Source organism: Triticum dicoccoides, chromosome 1A (genome assembly GCF_002162155.2).
Source record: "Triticum dicoccoides isolate Atlit2015 ecotype Zavitan chromosome 1A, WEW_v2.0, whole genome shotgun sequence".
NCBI lineage: Eukaryota > Viridiplantae > Streptophyta > Magnoliopsida > Poales > Poaceae > Triticum > Triticum dicoccoides.
In genome coordinates this window covers 596,649,810-596,669,651 of record NC_041380.1, presented here as the reverse complement: position 1 = coordinate 596,669,651, position 19,842 = coordinate 596,649,810, and the positions used below count along the sequence as shown (strand labels likewise).

Below are 19,842 nucleotides of genomic sequence, written 5' to 3'. Positions count from 1 at the left end.
TCATTGACTTGTCCAGAAGAATTTATGTACATTCACTCTGCACTATATTTTTTATCTACATCCTTTTATTTAAAATTATCCGAATTCATACAAAAATTTAGTTGATTTGTCCAAAAGAATTACATACACTCATTCTGCACTATATTTGATTTTGTCTAGATTTTAGAATTACGTAAATGAATTCAAACAAAAATCTAGTTTATTTGTCCAAAATGTTTATCAAGAATATAAGTAATTTTCGTAAATAGATAAAAAAGAAGAATACATTAGATAAATTGTGTTTATCAATTTAAATGTCATTGTGGCTGTTTTTTTTTAAAACTCATTGTGGCCGGATGGTTGGTGCTTGCACACGCGGCGAGCATATGTGGTCATAGGTCATAGGTTCGAACCGGTGCCTTCCCCTTTTCTTGTTTTGGTTTCTATTTTAACTCATACGGCTTGTCTTATATAAAGCTAATTGTGCTTTATAAATGTCAACGGTAAGGATGTCAAGTGGCTATCTAAGCGAGACTAATCGTGGCAACTCCCACTGCCGGTCTAGTATTTTTCATTTTATTTGAGGATTTTTTTGCAGAAGCAAATAAAATGCAAGGATGCTTTCTGAAGAAAAAAAATAGTGCACGCGGATTACCCACCGCTGACAGTGGGCCCCTACCACATTGGCACGCCATGTGTGTACATGATACGGCCGAATACGTTAGAAAGTACCGTATATGAACAAAAGAACAAGTTCGATGGCCAGAAACACGTATTTTACAAGTTTATGCACCAAACTGATCATCACGTGCAAGTTCTATGACTTGTGATGTATTTACCTATTAACTTTTTGTGGGTTAACTTATGGTTTGGTACGAACCATGAAAATTGGATTTTAAAAATCTATTATGACTAAAATAAAAATATTGAGAAAACTCTTCCTCTTTGATTCACAAGAATCTAAGATATCGGGTTATGAAATGTAGGGCATGCTGCTAAAAAAGTGTGGCAGGGCACAACTATGACAGTGAAACAAACAAACCACAAGCCACTGCCACATTGGCAGCAAAGTTTGGCGATGTGTGGATATTAACCAAACATGCTCATAGATTAATAATGCTCGAGTGAATTATGCTATTATAAGAATATTTTGGCTTGGATGTTCTTTTCATGTAAAACCGTTATATTGAAACGACATAATCTGATCAACATAAATATGGTTAAAGCATTCCAATCAACAAAAGTGCTGTACTGCCATGTGACTGACCCAAATACTTTTAATTTGAATGCACAGAAGCTTATCTTAGTTAGCTCTACAAACTACAAACAGAGAAAGAAACTGGAATTAACTGGGAAGAAACAGTAACCATAAGTTTCTTAAAGGAAATCAAAGTACACACCCAACCACCCGGGCTCTGTCTCGACAACTAAAACCTTCTAAGATGTCTAGCTTATTATTTAGTCCACACGCAAGGATCAAAAACATTCGGCTGCATATCAGCACAGAACCTAATACTATACAAAGGTGCTCATGTATAAAATGCTAGTCCTCTATTTTTTTTTCCTAGGCTCTGACCGTCGCCCTTCTTGTAGGGCCGCCGGCCCTGCTGATAAGTTGCTCAGCCGTTGTCGCAGTCGACGGGACGATGAGGACCACAGAAGACAGGCGAGATGATCCCCTTGGCGAAACCCGCGGCGCGCTAACCATGGGTACTGCCATTGCCGTTGGCATGGCAGGTTCCATTTGCTACACCACCATTGGCTTGCTTCTGCGCGTGCCCGTTCTGGTGTACTAGGGGTGTCGAGAAGCTGTCGCCGAGCTTGTGTTTAGCCGCAACCACATGGCCATTGCAGCTGTCCTGCAGCACCTGGTCCAGTTGTCCGCATGCTGCAGCGATTAGTCCTGCAGGCATGTGTGGATGTTTGAGCAGATTGTCAGTGTTTGCTGTAGCTTCCCCACCGGACCGAGATAGTTTCCAGTAAGTGTCGAGTAGCTTACCGACAAATGGAGGTGAAGGTTTTGAAGGCGTTGACTTGAACTCCGGATGGAATTGGACGCCGACAAAGAACCGGTGATCAGGTATTTCAATGATCTAGAAAAATGGTAGTTATAATGGTGAATCAACTAGCATGGTGAAGCACAAGTAAGATTCTTGGTTCTGTTATTATACATACCTCCATTCTCTGTCCAGTCTCGTCCTTGCCAACAAACTGAAGTCCAGCATTTTCAAATGCTGGCACCATATCAGGATTTACCTGCAGACACCCATTTTAAAACAAAACAATGAAGTGGTCAAAAAGGGAACAAAGACCATGTTAAACGCATCCAAAGCATTTAGACATCGATATGACTGAGCAAAGATTATTACAGACCTCATATCTGTGCCGATGCCTCTCATCTACATAGTTGACATCACCATAGCTGAGTGATCAAAACAAAACTCATGAGTGGGCAAGGAGTAGTGTCAACCCAGACAACTATAACAGAGAACATGCACTGCACTCACAGCTTGGCAGATTTGCAGTCAGTAACCTTGAAAAATGTTCTCCTTGATCCAAGGCGCATGGTCCCACCCATATGTGTTTTTGAACCCTAAAAAAATATTATTAAATTGTAAGGAACCATATGTGAGCTCAAGGCGGTTTCCAGTTTCAAAATAAAACTAAATGCAATACGTTGTATACAGAAAAAATGCCACAGGTCTGCAGATAAATAATTTCCCCTGCAAGTTGTTGAAGTTATGGGTGGAGGTTGTGTGTTGTGTGTGTGTGCTTGAAGATTACCTCTGGCATAAAAATAACACATGGGGTCTTCGTATTGGGATTAAATTCTGTGCTGTCCGCATCAGGGAATTTCATAACATGGCGTGCAAACTCTACAACAGCAAGCTGCATGCCAAGGCATATGCCAAGATAGGGGACATTGTTTTCACGGGCATACTTAGCAGCCATCATTTTCCCTTTAACACCTCTGTCTCCAAAGCCACCGGGCACTAAAACGCCATCAGCGCCCTGGGATGAAAATTTGTCAGACAGGTACAAATTGTAAATTTGACAGTATTTAAGGGCATAAACTCCTACCTTCAATAAAGTCCATGCTGCTTTGTAAGCATCAGGCGCCTATAAAATTTAACCACGGACAGGTGAGGAAATGCAGTAAAGAAAAGACTAAAGTAACTGCATACTATGTGTAGTTCAAACCTCAGAAGCAGTTGAATCCTCAAGATCAGTGGAAGCAACCCAATCTACAACAAGTTTTTTGTGGCAAGAGACAGAAGCATGCAAAAGTGCCTACAAAAGAATGCAGAAAAAAATGTTGGACAACAATAAACAGATTTAACAACAAGACTGAACCAATGACCACAATGATCATCTCACCTTTAACACAGAAAGGTACGAATCAGACAGACCAGTGTACTTTCCAACCATGGCAATCCTCACCTGAAACAACAGTACAGTACAAGCGGCCCTAAGTAAAGGTTTCCAGACAGATAAAACAATTGCAAAGGTCAAACAGAAACCAACTTCATCCTGTAGGGTGTCATATAAAGTGGCCCTTGCCACCCATTCATCCAACTTCGGCTCCTGGGCAACACTGCAAACATGGGAAAGAGGATTCAGATACCATGTCAGCATGCCATCTTTGGAAGAAAATCACAATAAGGTACATGAAAACAAACCTTTCAAGATTCAGAACTTTAAGGATAGCATTGTGTGCTTTCTGGTCCTGAAATGGAAAATGAAAATATCATATAGTGCATGGGGAAAACATACATTTATACATAAATAATGAGATGTGCTATACCCGTAACAGCAAAGGAATGTGCCAAATGTTCGAAACATCATATAGGGTGAAAATATTAGCGGCCTGCAACCAAAAGAATTCATTATCAACAAGAGCGATCAGCTGCACATATACATTATCCGTTGTAGAAAAGGACAATTTCAATACCGGCACATGACAAAACTGGGAGAGTTTTTCTTTCACATTTTCCTCTAGCTCCTGTCACCAATAAAGCATGCGAAGTTAATAAATCAATACGGGTCAGAACACATGGTAAGTTGGACAGGTCCGTTGACTAACCTTAGTACTGCGACAAGCTAACATATTTGGCGTGAGACCAAGTCCTCTCAGACCACGTACACTGTGTTGAGTTGGCTTAGTTTTCTACAATAACAACAAGCCATACGTAACATAGTATATTAAATATGATGTTAGTTATGCTTAGTGCCTTAGTCACAACACCAAGCCACAACTAGCAAAGCGAAGACTGGCATTATGAACTGACTGAGAAGTGAGAAGTTTACTTACCTGCTCACCGACAACATTCAATACCGGAACCAGACTGACATGTACCAAACAGAAATTACCAGCACCTGGCAAATAAATAAAGAACATGGAAATAATGATATTAGTACCACCATGTAGAAGTTTATCTTTTTAATGTAACATGCAAGTTCCTTACCAACACGATAGGAGAATTGACCTAGAGCTTCAATAAATGGCATGGATTCAATATCCCCTGCAGCACATCATTAAGTTACAGAAGATTAGAACTCCAAAATGAATTGTAAGCAAAGAAAGAGTCTTAAAAATGAACAAAATGTTAAAAGTTATCTCTTGCACCTATAGTGCCACCCAGTTCTATAACACAGACATCGGCAGGTCCCTCCTGGCCATCAACAGGAACCATTGCAACGCGCTCAATCCAATCTTGTATGGCATTTGTAATGTGTGGGACAACCTTAATTAAAAGGAAAACATGATTGATCATATTAGATTCCCAAGAAATGTTCAATGTTAGTTGCCAATTTCAAGTAAGAAAAAAAAAGATGAGTCTGGAGGAAGTGGCTTGCACCTGCACAGTCTTTCCCAGGTATTCTCCCTCTCTTTCTTTATTAATAACAGACTGCCATAAAAATATATTAAGTTAAATAAACAAGCAAGATCAGACTATTTTGCAACTTTTACAACACATATTTACAAATGCACATGTTTTACATGCCACTATTCTGAGTTTCTCACTTACTCATATGCTTAAGTATAAGTTATATTGCACATTCAATATAAAGGTGGATGAGAAAACAAGTTTTTTTATATCCTAAGCTGTTACAAGATGTCAACATCAAAATGTACGAAGCTTTATTAAATTAAATTATGTTTGATGGCTATGTAACAAGGAAAGTGGATAAGAAGCTAATGACCTTGTATGACCAAGTCATACTGTTGAGATTAATAAATTGCAGTGATGTTGAAATACAGCCAATGATTCAGCATGTCCATTATCCGACCCAGCTATAGTTTGACATTGCCATTAAGCAAGAGGTGGTAGGTTGTAGTTGCACACCTGGTAGATCTTTCCAGTAGTTATGTTATTGTCCCGTGTCAGCTTAATGTCTAGAAACCTCTCATAGTTTCCAAGATCCAAGTCCACCTGCAATGATTTAAGCCATATCAAATGAACAGATCTGTGCGAGCATTAAAACATCAATGACTTAGTCATATAGCAGATTCTAATACCTCGCCACCATCATCTAGAACAAACACTTCGCCATGTTCAAAAGGAGACATGGTTCCAGCATCAGTGTTAAGGTAAGGATCTGCACATTTGAATGATACAATCAGAAGATGCCAACCTTGCAAGAACAGAAGTAATCAGTCAAAGCATCCGGCCAGGCAATAGCCAGCATTGCCCCAACGCTACAACACAAAAATTACTCGAAATGATGATTCCTGGCAATAACATAAACAAATAGCCACAACGAGCCAAGAGAAAGAAGGGTGTAGTTAACTAGAAACCAATAACTATCAAACGATGAATAGCATAAACAAACTAATCCGAGTTTATCCAACGTGTACCCTACGTGTATCGCCAATGATTGGATGCTGGAATGGTAGAAATCTAAACCGGGCCTGCGTGGCGCCGCGACAACGCATCGAGAATCCCTCCGGAACACACAAGGCCTCCAGCACAGAAACAAGAAATGGAGGGATAAACCTAGTGGTGGTTCTTTAAACTTATCCTGGCCACCTTGTACCATTTAGATTAGATACAACAGCACTGAGGACCAAACCCAGCTAATTCTTGATCCTTTCCAGATTGACATCAATATGATCCATGGACAAATCACGGGCATGCGAAACAAAAGGTTGGCTGGTGCCGGGTGAAACCGCTGCTACTGTTCAGCACCGTTCAAAATCCCAAGGCCGCGCCAGCGGCGTCCCCCAATGCGGAGCCCCCTGGACGGGGACGGGTGACGGGCCTCGCCTGAAATTGCTGCCCGGGGACGGCGGAATCCCCTCGAAAATCGGGGTATTTCGATCTAGGACGACCCCCGTGTAACAAACTCGGGAAAAGAGGGGAAAAGAAATCTAAAGAAACGTATCGGGCCGGCGGCGGCGGCCGCCGCCGCCAGTATCGAGTCTCTCTCTCGGCGGAGCGGGGCGCGGGGGGGCGAGGAGGGGGCGGGGCGCGTACCGATCTTGATGGAGGTAATGCGGAGGCCGCAGGCCTTGAGCACGACGCCGATGCTGCTGGCCGTCACCCCCTTTCCGAGGCCGCTCACCACGCCGCCGGTCACCAGGACGTACTTCATCTCGCCGGGCCGCCTGTCTCTCTCTCCCTCCGTCACCGCCTCCTCCTCCGCCGCCCTCCGCCGCCGCGATTCGTCGGGTCCGGCGCGAGTGTGTGCGGGGTGGGGGGTTCAAGCGCGCAGCCGTCACGAGAGGGAGAGGGGAACGGCGCAGGGGATAGAGACGAGACGAGGGCTTCTCTCCCGGTATTTATACCCCCGAAAACCTTTCCCCCTCCATCCCCTCCCTATTTCTTCCGAATCTGGAAAGGGTCTTATATTTCCACCCCTTTTGAATGGTGAAACTTTATGTTTGACCCTAGAATGTGAAACTTTTTTTCAGAGGACCATCAAAATTATGATGATTCTAGTATTTGGAAGGAACCAAAAGTTTATATTATGGTTTTTTTCAAAACCACGTCTCGGGAAAACAAACTATGTCTTCGTACGAATCAAATCGTGTCTTCGTATGAAATACACGTGAAATCGGCAGTACCAAGATAAGAAACACACAAAAACAAAGAAAACCTATGCGACATGTCCATGTAGGATGGTTGTTTATGATACTGCGGTCATGACAAACAAATGTAATTGAGATCTCGGATGACGGATCAAACATCTAGCTCAACGTGCTTGTTTTTTCGGATGTTCGAAACAAACTCGAAGAAGCATTAGTATCGATATGTTTGACTTGCAATTTCATCTTTAACTAGCTTATCATTCATGGCTCATTATCACCCCAAACTTTACAAAGTTAGTATAAAAGTCGCAGCTCATTGATTTGTTCCAGTTCGCTCTCGTCCTCCTACCCATAAGTCATGGACATCGGTTTCCTCTTCTCTTAGGCAAAGGCGATGTTAGTCAAAGTTGCAACAAAAGGGCTTTGTTTCAAAGAGCTTTTCGAGCACATGCCCCTGCCCACTTTGCCTTTCCTCTCTAGTGTATCTTAGCTTAAGGAGTTTGGCTCAATGCTGTAAAAACCAACCACCCTTCTCCCTCCCTCCTTCGCAGTTGTCTCCGACCGGGGCAGTGGATGGAGGAGGGTGTGTTCGCCATAGGATTTGTGATGTTTTGAGGTTTCCTTTTGCGATTACATAAATCGACTCTGGAGCTTGCTCTCGTTCTTCTTGTGATCTTCCTTGCGATTTTGGCTGTCGAAGGGTTGGTCGCTAGAATTGGCTGGATCAGAAGCTGCTAGAGGTCGTCCCCCACTATGCTCTTTGCACCAGCAACGCGAGGGTGACAATGTATAAATCGAGTGGAACTCTTGGATTTGGCGATTATGAAGATGTCCGTACTCACCGATGTTGTTGGAAGAGGTACAACGCCTGCCATTTTCTTCGAATGATGACGAATCACTATCGATTGACGACTAAATAAATAGCTCAAAGCAACAACTGCACGCGAGAGCAGATCCAACTAAGGAAATGCAACATGTGTTATGTCGGATATAATCACGGAATGATGGCTTAGCGCTAGCCATGGAAGTGAATTCAATTTTCGGTCTCTTCGGTTTGTCAATTACTCTACTAGTGAAGGGCAGCTTCGAGAGAGCAAACACGTCTACTAACACATACTCATCTCCTCTTGGCTTGGCGCCTTTGAGGAGTAGTGTTGCAGACGGCTCAGGAGTCCATCCATTTCTCCTTTGCAGTTTGCTGTTGGAGCTAACAGGGTTGTTGTCCGACCATCCCAAGTGGTCCATCCCTAGTGGTTGTTAGAGCGCATATGTGCGGCGACGATGATGTTATGGACTTGATTGCAATTTTAGATCTTGATTTGGGTTTCGTGCTAACACAAGACTGCATATCCTTATAGTTACTAAGCTCCAAGGAATAGAGGCCTAGAAGAGCATCACAGTTTTTTTATTTGAAGTGTACCCCACCTCTAAGCGCTTGCCGGGTTGTGGGTCTTGAATACCAAACACTATAAAAAAATCTAGAATTTCAATTTTCGTGAATTTAAAAAATGCTTGCAATTTTTAAAAAATTCATGAATTCCAAAAAATGTTCATGAGTAATATATCCTTTTCACATTTTTTTTACAAAATCGGAATGAATTTTAAATCATCTTCATGGATTTCTAATTTTTATTTTTTTTAAATCACGAATATGAATAATATTTATGGATTTTTTAAAAATGTTCACACTTTTCAACAAAACATTTATGAAATTTAAAAAATAGAGAACAATTTATGATTTTGAAAAAAGTTCAAGAATTAAAATATGTTTCAGAATGTCAAAAAAATATGTTCTAGAATGTAAAAAAATTACAATTACCAAGCTCCCTATGAATAGAGGCTAGGAGAGCTCCAAAGTTTTTTTTATTCAAAGTGGACCCACCTGTAAGTGTTAGGTCATGGGTCCAGCATAACAAGATCGAAACCAACATTCTATTAAAATGCTTCTCAGTTTCTTTTAAATATTCAAGAACATTAATATTTTTGGTTTTACAATTTTTTACAAACATTCATGAACTTAAGGAGGGTTAGTTATATATTCTTCAGAAATATGTAAAAATAATCAGGACTTCTAAAAAACGTTCACGAGTTTTATAGTTGTTCATGTTTTTAAAAAATACTCATGAATTTTAAATAATGTTTGCGGATTTAAAAAATGTTCCTGAATTCTAAAAATGTTCATTAGCATGAATTTTTTTCCATACCGTCTATTTAAAAATTCTATTGAAATGTTCACAATTTTGAAGAAAACATTTATGGATTTGCAGAAATGTTCACAATTTTGAAGAAAACATCTATGGATTTTGCGAAAATGTTCTGTTTTGTAATTACTAAGCTCCCAATGGATAGAGGCATGGGGAAGCTTCAAAGTTTATTTTATTCGAAGTGGACCCTGTGGCATCCCATCTTAATATGAATGATAGACTACTCATATCAACATGGTGCATTTTTCTTCATCAGGAAGCCCATCCAAAAGAAACTTCATAGTTAAGCATGCTTGGGTTGGAGCAATTTAAGGATGAGTGACTGACTGAGTAGTTGATTCTGGATGTGCACGAGTGAGGACAAAGTACGTAGGAAAAGACTAGGGTTGGTCTATGAAACACTTCACCAAAACATTTAGTAATTACTTTTTTCCATTTACAGAATGTTCATAAATTTGTAAAAATTTCATGAATTTAAACCATGTTCATATTCATGATTTTATAAATCCTTCATGAATATGAATTTTTCTTTCATGAATTCTATTAAATGTTCATGAGTTTTATAACTGCTCATGATTTTTTTAAATATTTGTGTATTTATTACAATGTTTGTAAAGTTTTAAAATATTCATGAACATGAAAAATCATTAGGGATGTTTAATTTTTTCACAAATTTGGAGAAACCATTTATGATTACAAATAATTGTTCAAGAATTTAAATTATGTTCCACAATACTAAATATATTCCTAATTTTGAAAATACTCATAAAGAAGAAAAACCCAAACTAAAAAGAAAATAAAACATGAAAAATAGATATAGAAAACAATAAGTAAATATTCAAAGAACCTTTGAGAAAGTCTGAAGTTCGAAACCATGGTGGATAAAAAGGAGCTTCTAAACTCTTACTAGTCAATGTGTACGTTCAATGCACGTTAATTTGGAAGTATATTAAGTGCATGCGGATATTAAGTAGGATATTATTTGCGTGTTATTATGTGATTAACATTATATTTGGCATGAAATGAACTGCACGCTAAACGTGTTGAGCGCTCGACATTGAAGCAGTTTAGGTCGTTGGATTGACATGATTTGATGGGCGAGATTAATTGGATCCCATTTGTATCTTTTTATAGTGAATAGAGAATAGAGGTATAGATAAGAAAAAGCATAGACCGGGCTGGCGGCCCATGGGCTTGGTAGTAAATTCTGGATGGGCCACGTACGATGTTAGTGTGCTGGTAATTCTGCCGGCTCATGGGCAGTTCGCAGTAGGCAAAGCCCATTTGACCATTTCTACGTAGCCCATCCAGAATTACCAGCCCACGTTTCACCCGTGACCCATGACCAGCACGCTCCTCCTCACTCCCCAGTCCCCACCGGGACCAGTCGACTCCACTCCACTGACAGCAGGACCCAGAGCCGGCCAGCCCCACACCGCCGCCGGTCGCCCACGCCCCAGGTGCTCCCGGCCGCCCTGGCCCACCACGCACACAGGAAGGCAAAAATAAAACAAGTAAATAAATACACATTAAATACGTAAAGAAATACAGGAAACAAATAAATAAATAAATACATCAGCGTAGGGAGGGGTAGGGCGTAGCGCAACGCCGCTTCTCCTCTTCCATTTTTGTTCACCTCTCATCTCCTCCTCACGCACGCACGCGCACAGAGAGCAGCGACACTCCGCTCCGCTCCGATCACCCCCCACCCCAGCTCACGCCCGCCGCCCCACCCCCACCCACCCCGCCGCCGCCGCCGCCGCTCCCCGTAGATCCGATCTGCCCCGACCCGACCCGACCGACCGCCCGCCGCCCGATCGGATCCGGCCCGAAGGTGAGTGCCCGAGATCGCTCGCCCGCTCGTCGGATGCGGATTTGAATCTGAGCTCTCTGCGTGCCGCTTCTAGGGTTTTGGAGGTTGGCTCATGGTTCACGATGGCGCCGTGAAGGACCACCAGCAGCAGCAGCAGGAGAGTTCGCCGGATATCCCCGCGCCTTCTGCATCTGCGGAGGCGGGGTCGGCGGTAGCAGAGGCGGGGGTGGTAAGAGCGCCGGAAGCGGGGGCGGGGCGGGAAGAGGTTGTGGGCGCGGCGGGGACGTCCAAGCCCGGGAGCGACAAGCGGCTTGGCGTGCGGCACCCCGTGAAGTACCGCAGGTTTCGGGCCAAGGGGAAGGCGATGGCGGAGCCCGGGGTCACCCCCGCGCACCAGCCGCTGGAGGAGGAGTTGGAGTTGGAGGAGGGGGAGGGGGAGGTCGAGGAGGAGGCCTCCTCGCCCGAGCGGGAGGTGCGAGCAGGCGTCGTGGAGGTGGAGGTGGAGATGGAGGTGTCCTCCGCAGCAGTAGAGATGGAGGTGGAGGAGGGGGCCGGCATGGACGTGTCGCCGGCTGCGGCCGTGGCCATGGTGGACTCGGAGCACTCATCCGAGGAAGAGGAGGAGGAGGAGGTGTCGTCATCGCCGGTGCTGGCGCTGCCGGAGCAGGCGAGGAGGAAGCAAGGGCCTGCTGTGGCCGCTGCCGTGCCGGCTCTGGTCGTGCCCAAGGACCAGGACCTGGAGAAGGAGAAGAAGGAGAAGGAGCGGCAGAGGGAGAGGGAGAGGGTCGACGAGGTCGGCTACATGAGCGGCGGCTGCAAGAGGTAATAATGCTGGCTCACTCCTCGGCTTCGTTTGCTTCGCCGATTGTGGGTGCTCGCATCTGTTGGCGCGAAGTACCGTTGGCCTGTTTGATTCAAATGCTCTACATGTGCAGCTTGTGTTCTGATGTATTTAATGCAAGGCGGTGCGGTAGAGCTTAGAACGTAATTGCATGACCATGTGTGTGTGATGCAGAATGTAGCTTTCTGTGAGTCAATATGCTGCATTCAGGATCATAACTGAAAGAAGTTTTGTGTGCAGTTTGTTAGCTTGGTGGTTACTCTGTGGGATTATGAAGGTGTGTTTGGTTACGACTCGACTAGCCCTACCAATTTTGGCATCACCATAGATTTTTTTGAGAGCCGAAGTTTACGTGTGGTGTTTAGCCTCTCCCATGCAAAATGGAAAGAAATGCTTTAATGAAAATACATGGTTCACTAAATACTGGTAAACGACAATTTAGATTCAATACTGAAGGCAGTGGGTGTGCCTTGGCAATACGTCCGCGCTGCCCTTTTCTGGCCAGAATATTCTAGTACTCTCCCTATTTAGAATTATGTATTGTTCCAGACTTGGGATGAACCAGGACATCAATTTTATGGAACCAACATAAATTCGAAAACTCTTGTTCGATTTTTCTTACTGGAAGTAGCATCCAGTGAACCTGTTGCATAGTATGCACACATCCTGCGGCTAAAGGTTAGTGGATGCTCACTTTTAGACAAAGAGCAGTGAACGGCATAATTGTGCTGCAAAGCATAATGTTGTATCTTTTCTGTTAAGGCGTTAACAGTTGGTTGCTTGCTGGTTTTCATGGTCTGCTCTCCATAGGGATGCCATCTTCTGAAAAAGGAAAATACGTTATTTTTATTTTGACAGAAACATTATAGGAGGATATTATATGCGGAAGCACAATATCATAATATAGAAGCTGCTTTTCAACTGAGAATGATAGAACATGCTACTGAGATACATCTAAATTCTACAGTACTCTTTAAACTACTCTTTGGCCATACGAATAATATAGCTTCACTAAAATGTTTCAATTCGATTTTGGCAAGTTATTCTCCAAAAAAAATCAACAACATATCATATGGGAAATGATGTCTTGAAAAGGAACATTTGCTGTTAATACAACATTTCTTCATCATCAGTCTTAAAGATGCTCGTGCAATATCTAGATAGAAATAGAATATTGGCATGTTTTCATCATTAAGTGGGTCAACTACTCAACTCAGTATTACTTTCTTCAACCAAACCAACTTTGCTTGGAATTGTTGTGTGGGATCAGCAATCATATGCCTTTTTCTAGGGTAACATGACTAGTCCATCACATCTACTTCATTTAGTTGGTGACTTGTCTACATTTTGCTCCCATTTTTACACCCAGCATCCTCTCTTGTGACATCAGTCCATTCCACATTGGTGATGAGCAGCTTAGAGTGTGGTTGCTGGAATCATGCATGGCCCAAAAGTAGAGATGAAGCGTCTCAGGGTTCTGGAATAGTTTGCTATTTCCTTGTATAAGTGTACTTTATATAATGCAGAACTTCATAAATCTTGAACTCATTTTGTAGCAGCTGCAATTATCTTGTCGATTACGTTGGTTTAATCGTAAATAATGGTTCTAAAGATAATTTTCTTTCCAAATGGCTTGATGTGTCTTCTTAATCTTCTTAAAAATTGTGCAATTTTTATTTCTTTAAACATGCTCCCTTCTAGTGATTCTATTTCTTGGTCCTGGTCTTGCTATTTAAAGAATATTGTTTCAATCTCCTTCCTTGGATAGTTCGAGAAAAAAGGAAATTACCTTTTTTTGATTCAAGTTGCTGATCGCATACACCCATATTTGTTAAACCTACACCTTCTAATTCAAATACATGCATCTAATTTCTATTAACATATACAGATTATGTTCTGTACTTCGATTAGACAGCCTTTTTGGCTACACACATCTGCTATCAGGGTTTTTGCAAAATTATTTTACTTGTCTTATACATGCAATTATAAGTTTCTAAATTTTGACAACAGGCATTTTTGGATTTTGACTGATTTGCAGTGATGATGGAAGTTTGAGTTGTGGATATTCAAGTTTTAGAGGAAAAAGGGCAAGCATGGAAGACTTCTTTGACATAAAATCATCTAAAATTGATGATAAACAAATAAATCTCTTCGGAATATTTGATGGTCGGCGATTCTTTTTTCTTGTAGACTTCTCTTATCTTTCCTCAATGGTTCTATGTCTAAACCATTTGTTTTCTTGCAGGTCATGGGGGTTCACGTGCTGCTGAGTATTTGAAGGAGCACTTGTTTGAGAACCTCATGAAACACCCACAATTCATGTCAGATACAAAATTAGCAATAAGTAAGATTCTCTTTTCAAAAAGTAACTCGTATAATTTTGTTAATGCTATTTCCAACATTTCCTTGATATTTCATGTGTGGACTATCTAATTAGTGGTAACTCGCAGGTGAAACATATAAAAAAACTGATTCAGATTTCTTGGATTCTGAAATCAACACTCACAGAGATGATGGGTCAACTGCATCGACAGCAGTTCTGCTTGGAAATCATCTTTACGTGGCTAACGTAGGTGACTCTCGGGCTGTAATATCAAAGTCGGGCAAAGGTGATTGATTCTTATGTGTTGTTCATTGATTAGTATTTGATTCAGCTAGATTTGTTAGCACATGCACAACAGGGCCTAGCATGGTTACTGTACAATAATAGTAGGATGGTTTATGGTTCAGGGCACTTTCTTACCAGTTGAGTTTAGTTACGGTGTTGATGTAATCAAGTATTTGTTTTGGAGGACTCTCTCTCTATCATTTGGTGTTTATATTGTTATGAATGTAAATTAATGGTTGTTGTGAAATGCTAATTACTTTAAATAGTTTCCACCAAATTAAGAATAGTGACATTTTCCATTTTGTGAAAATTTGTAGCACATGTCTCTTTTTACTGAGTTCAGTCGTCATCATCTTTTATTATTGGAAAGATCGGTGCCGTACACTCTGGGAAGGCATACATCACAGCTTTCCATTAGTTACTTGGTATATTTATGATGATCAATATGTACTGGGTCTAATAATTTGCAACCAATATAGTGGAAAACACTAACCTAGATGCATGAAACATGTTTGTCAACTTACCACCACTGATCACTCTTCTTTTTCTGGAACAATTGTTGCTCATTTCTTATCAACCTGGCTTTCTGATGAAGTTGGTTGTTGGACATGCACCAACTTGAATATGCCTAGCATAAGATTACTCGATTAACATCTAGTCCACATAGAGGTGTTTTGGGACTTGCTAAATTATTTCTTGATCTCATCCAAATTTCACTAACAAAAGCTTCCTTAAGCTTAGCAAATCAGAGGTCTTGATACTTGTCGCGATGTCCAAGGGACATGCTTACTTCTTTGGCACAGTGTGAATGTTAACAATCCAGATGTATGTACGTGCTGAATTGTTGGTAAAATAGTGTTTTCTTATTCACAGCTATTGCACTCTCTGATGATCACAAGCCAAACAGAAGTGATGAGAGGAAACGAATTGAGAGTGCTGGTGGGATTGTTATGTGGGCTGGTAAGTCATGCATCCATCACAGAAGCACCAACTTGACTGAACTACATATGTTTATATTTGGATAACATTTGGGTAGTCTATCTATTTATTTAGCAGAAGAAATAACATTTTCTTGGAGTGTGGGGCTTGGAAAATCTGATAGTAGCAAATTGGCTTTTCAGGAACTTGGAGGGTTGGTGGTGTACTTGCAATGTCTCGGGCATTTGGCAACCGCTTGTTGAAGCAATTTGTTGTCGCGGAACCAGAGATTCAGGTAACTTGTGCTTGTATACTTCGTGTTTGTTTCTAGCAAAAAAACACATATATATATATATATATATTCTGTTTCATGGCTTATATGTCAAACTCTCAGTCATCAAGGTTTTTTGTGTGACCCTTTATTAATTTGTCAGGATCAAGAAATAGATGATGAACTGGAGTTTCTGATTTTGGCTAGTGATGGGCTGTGGGATGTGGTTCCAAATGAGGTTAGTTACTATCTACTTAATTACTTGTTTAGAGGTGTAGGTATCCCTTTGTTCACAAGGTCTACCAGAGTAGAATAAACTCAGTTGGACATATGAGCTTAGTTGGATTTATGGCACATACATAGTGGAGTGGTGATTTGTGAACAACAAGTAGTCAGGACTCGTTATGATTGCCATGCAAGTAATATGTGGTCCACAAAATCATGGCAGTGTGCCGATTTTTTTAACACTTCAGTGATCTAAAAAGTCTTATATTACTTTACAGAGAGAGTACACAAGATATAATTCCCTAATTCAAGAAAGCAATATGCCATTTACATCTGGATTGATTGCTGCATAAATTCGTTTAAGCTTGCTGACATTTTTCTTTATTGTGAAAGCCAAATACTTCCTCTGTATCAAAATATAAAACCTTTTTGCAGTTCAATATTTTGATACAGTGGGAGTAGCATTTAATATATTAAGCACCTTCTTTTAACTTTCATTTTACTGGCTTTACAAGAATGAGGATTATTAACATACGTTTTGCAGCAAGTTTCTGTGCTTTACATAATGCCACCTATCAAGTAAAAAGTAGTGCAGTTGTGATTTTATTGGTTTTTTAAGGAATGCATTTGTGATTTTTGACTGGTAGAATCAGTAAGTAGCCAACAGAATTTATCTCATAGTTCTTTTGGGCAACCTTGTGAAGGTTTTTCAACTGGTATCTGACTATGTTACACTTGTACTTGCATCTAAAAGATTTTTCTGCCACTTATCCTAGTTGTCTCCTGAAGATTTGTACTGTACTACATCTTCATTGTTGAAAACCTCATCGTGTGTTCACCTTTTCTCCATGCAGGACGCCGTCTCGCTCGTTAAGATGGAGGAGGACCCCGAGGCGGCAGCCCGGAAGCTGACGGAGACTGCTTTCGGCCGTGGGAGCGGCGACAACATCACCTGCGTCGTCGTCAAGTTCCAGCACAGCAAGACGGGCGGTGGTGACTCCCCTCCCATCTCTCCCCCGGGCAATCAAATTTGATTGCTTCTATTCGTCCGCTATACATGTTGTTGTTAGCCTTTAAATTTACAGCAGCTGGATGGATGTTTTCTCTGTTGAATGAGTTGTATGTACATTGGCGGCTGGTACTAGATGGCGACTTCCGTACATGGTGTTAACTGGTATACAACCAAATTGTGGTGCTGGTTACATACAGTGGTACATGGACGAGAATATATCTAGCTAGTGCGTATTCCTCTTAAGAAGTTTTTATTTATTTATTTTAGAATTTGCCCACTAGGCACTTTATTATTCAAAATAATAGGCGAGTTAGGAACAATCAGATGACCAGGGGTCCCAAAATAATCACATGTACTAGGAACTTGAACAACAGCGCAGCATGAGCAGCTGCATTAGGGCTCGTGAAGATGGAGGAGGACCCTGAGCAGCCGAAGATGTGGTATCATAGAGACTTGTCACTCCCGTATTGCCAAAGCTTCACCACCTGCTGACAGTCCGTTTTGATGATCACTTCAAACCCACTGTCAATAGCCGACAATAATAGCAAAGCATCTCCTAGCAGTTCAATGGCTAAGGAATCTGAGACTGACACGTGCTTACTTTTTGCACCGGCTTCTCGCGACCATGCCAGCCCCCGCACAGCCTTGAACCAATCCGATACCTCCATCACAATTGATTTTGACCCATCCCGGGTCAGGAGCTTCCCGCCTCTCAACATTCACACTGGCCTCAACTCTACCTTGGTCTGGAATGTCCAAGGCTGCCAGCAACTAATCTCTACTCGTACCAGCATCGAGTATCCTCTTCGATCAAATCAACCACCACATGAACTGGTGTGCCAGACAAACGACAGATAGGCCTCACTGAAGTAGTTCCAACTATCCATCTACCATGCCAGCCCTCAGTTGTTCAGCCACCGCCAATGCGCCGAATAAGTCCCTCCTTTAGAGCCTCTCTCCCTTTGATGATCGCTCGCCATGTAGGTGATGCACTTTGCGGGCAGCCCGCCTGAAAAAAAGTTGCCATCCGCATTGTATCTTCCCCGCAACCGCAACACTCGGCGCATAAACTATCAGGGTTCTCCAATAGTCGCCAAGCCTGTTTCGCAAGCATAGCATCATTGTAAACCTCAAGATCTCGGATCCATGCTCCTTTAAATTTTGTTATGGCCATTTTATCTCACGATAGCAAATGCATTCCCCTCCTATCCGGAGACCCCACCCACTAGTACTTGGACATAGTTTTTGTAATTTTCTTGCACAACCCTTAGTGAGGTTGAAACAATTCATACCGACGGTTGTTAAAGCCTGAATCACCAATTTCAGAGGAACTTCTTTTGCCGCACATGACAGAAATTTCTCGCACCACCCATGCATATTGGATCTTGATCTCTCGACAATATTCGAGTCCTCTTATGAAACTTGCTTGCTATCTAAACATAGAACTATATAACTTAATTCACAAAAGGAAAACAACTGGATTGTTTTGATGGCATTGATACATGATGCATTTTATCATGCCCCAAGGTTTTATTTCCGAACTTAAATCCACAAATCAAGAGATAGAAGGGGCGCAATGAACAATGCTAAACATATGGTTGTTCACGGCATATTTGAATTGTTGTCTCCTCGTTTCTCGAGAGCTATGAATTGTATTTGGGCTTTAAATTTGGAGGTTTGGTAGATGCATCTAGTACCATGGTTGGTAAGTTTTTTCCATAGCTGTTAAAGTAATGCTAATGGCATTTCTTAGGTACCTAGAACGAAGCACGGTAAATGAAAGGAGGGAAAGAAAGCTTGTCTATTAGATTATGTTTGGGCCTTTTGTATGGCTGGCTCGGAATCCTTGGGTCATTCTAGGGAGCATGGAGAGGCTCTTCTCTGGTGGAGTAGTAATACAGGACAAAGGTTCATGTCGCCAGCCCGGGTTCGAGTCTCCCATCCCCTATAAGACAGGGTGGAGCCCCCCCCTCTCTTCTTGCTTTTTTCATGTAGGGAGCATGGGCCAGTAGGGATGTGTACTGAATTTGGCCTCCTTTTTGAACTCTTCCCTTCATGTTTCACCTTCTTCTGCTTTCTGCAAGGAAACCCCATGATCCTCGTCGCCATCCATATTTATGTGCTGGTATCATCAAGTTCGTCAGCCTGTGGGTGCATACACTCGCCAAAGTCATCGCGGCCACACATGTCAGGGGGACCTTCTACGAGTTGTTAATTCAGCGCGAGCGCCTCCGTTCCTGGCCAGGGCAGGAAGAGGTGCAACTCCTCCACCCCAAGTTTGTGTTTGATCGGCTCACAGAGAAGGCCATCGAAACCAACACCTTGGTGATGACGTATGAAGGTTTGTTTGGTTTCTAGTGGTTAGAGGTAAAGTCATAAACTCATAATTTTTATAAGTTGGTTGCACTTAATAGAAAACTCGAAGAGGGGATATTTGAACATGAAATATGAGTAGTACCAACTAGCGAAAATGAGAGGAAGGGATTCGAGGACATACACTTGTTGAGATCCATATATTCTAGAATGCCATGTTTGTTAAAACTAAGCTACACAATACTAATATATAAATATTTGTTACCATAACTCTATCAATATACCCACAAATACTAAAATGGGCACAACATACATGAACACATTGTAATACATATAAGATGGCCATGTGTCACATGTATTGATCTAAGCCCTCCAAGGTGTATCCAACACTTTGAAATATCGGGTGAACAAGAGAGCTCCTAGGGTGCTTTGTCTTGTTAATCCTAAATGGAATAAATTATTTTATACATAGATGTGATTTTGTCGTATGTTCTATCCAAACTATATGATTAAGATTTAAGATAATTTTCATGATAAAACAATATTTTACTTAAGCATTTGTGTACTTATAGTGATAGGCACTTTGATTGTATAATAATAAACTTTCTAATGTTACCACTGCTAT

The 19,842-nt window shown here is 41.6% G+C and overlaps 2 protein-coding genes across 3 annotated transcripts; one reads left to right on the top strand and one right to left on the bottom strand.

Annotated features, from left to right (window-relative positions):
* Window positions 1-1,308: 1,308 nt before the first annotated feature.
* Window positions 1,309-6,745, bottom strand: LOC119294344 (CTP synthase-like). Of its 2 annotated transcripts, XM_037572556.1 has the most exons (21): window positions 6,459-6,576; window positions 5,501-5,580; window positions 5,328-5,414; window positions 4,839-4,889; window positions 4,607-4,724; window positions 4,446-4,502; window positions 4,292-4,356; window positions 4,064-4,147; window positions 3,932-3,982; window positions 3,785-3,847; window positions 3,660-3,706; window positions 3,505-3,574; window positions 3,358-3,420; window positions 3,181-3,270; window positions 3,061-3,099; window positions 2,764-2,991; window positions 2,487-2,572; window positions 2,353-2,401; window positions 2,155-2,235; window positions 1,979-2,072; window positions 1,680-1,882 (listed from the first exon to the last, which is right to left on the bottom strand). In XM_037572556.1, exons 1-21 carry the CDS (start codon window positions 6,574-6,576, stop codon window positions 1,680-1,682), a joined length of 1,824 nt encoding a protein of 607 aa, XP_037428453.1. The 2 variants fall into 2 exon arrangements, with proteins under 2 accessions (XP_037428448.1, XP_037428453.1); XM_037572551.1 differs by having other exon boundaries at window positions 1,309-1,882; window positions 3,358-3,574; window positions 6,459-6,745.
* Window positions 6,746-10,953: 4,208 nt separating this feature from the next.
* Window positions 10,954-17,147, top strand: LOC119294332 (probable protein phosphatase 2C 52). Its single transcript, XM_037572542.1, has 9 exons — window positions 10,954-11,050; window positions 11,124-11,851; window positions 13,909-14,036; window positions 14,116-14,214; window positions 14,321-14,479; window positions 15,352-15,438; window positions 15,600-15,691; window positions 15,831-15,905; window positions 16,747-17,147. Exons 2-9 carry the CDS (start codon window positions 11,142-11,144, stop codon window positions 16,924-16,926), a joined length of 1,530 nt encoding a protein of 509 aa, XP_037428439.1. The 5' UTR covers window positions 10,954-11,050; window positions 11,124-11,141; the 3' UTR covers window positions 16,927-17,147.
* Window positions 17,148-19,842: the final 2,695 nt, after the last annotated feature.

Excerpts from the sequence above, each read along its gene's own strand:
- LOC119294332 (XM_037572542.1), top strand. The coding sequence starts at position 11,142 with ATGGTTCACGATGGCGCCGTGAAGGACCACCAGCAGCAGCAGCAGGAG. Across the intron at positions 14,215-14,320 it reads AGATACAAAATTAGCAATAA|GTGAAACATATAAAAAAACT; the intron begins GTAAGATTCTCT and ends GGTAACTCGCAG. Across the intron at positions 15,692-15,830 it reads TCGCGGAACCAGAGATTCAG|GATCAAGAAATAGATGATGA; the intron begins GTAACTTGTGCT and ends TTAATTTGTCAG.
- LOC119294344 (XM_037572551.1), bottom strand. The coding sequence starts at position 6,576 with ATGAAGTACGTCCTGGTGACCGGCGGCGTGGTGAGCGGCCTCGGAAAG. Across the intron at positions 4,725-4,838 it reads ACCTGGGAAAGACTGTGCAG|GTTGTCCCACACATTACAAA; the intron begins GTGCAAGCCACT and ends CTTTTAATTAAG. Across the intron at positions 4,357-4,445 it reads TCAATTCTCCTATCGTGTTG|GTGCTGGTAATTTCTGTTTG; the intron begins GTAAGGAACTTG and ends TTTATTTGCCAG.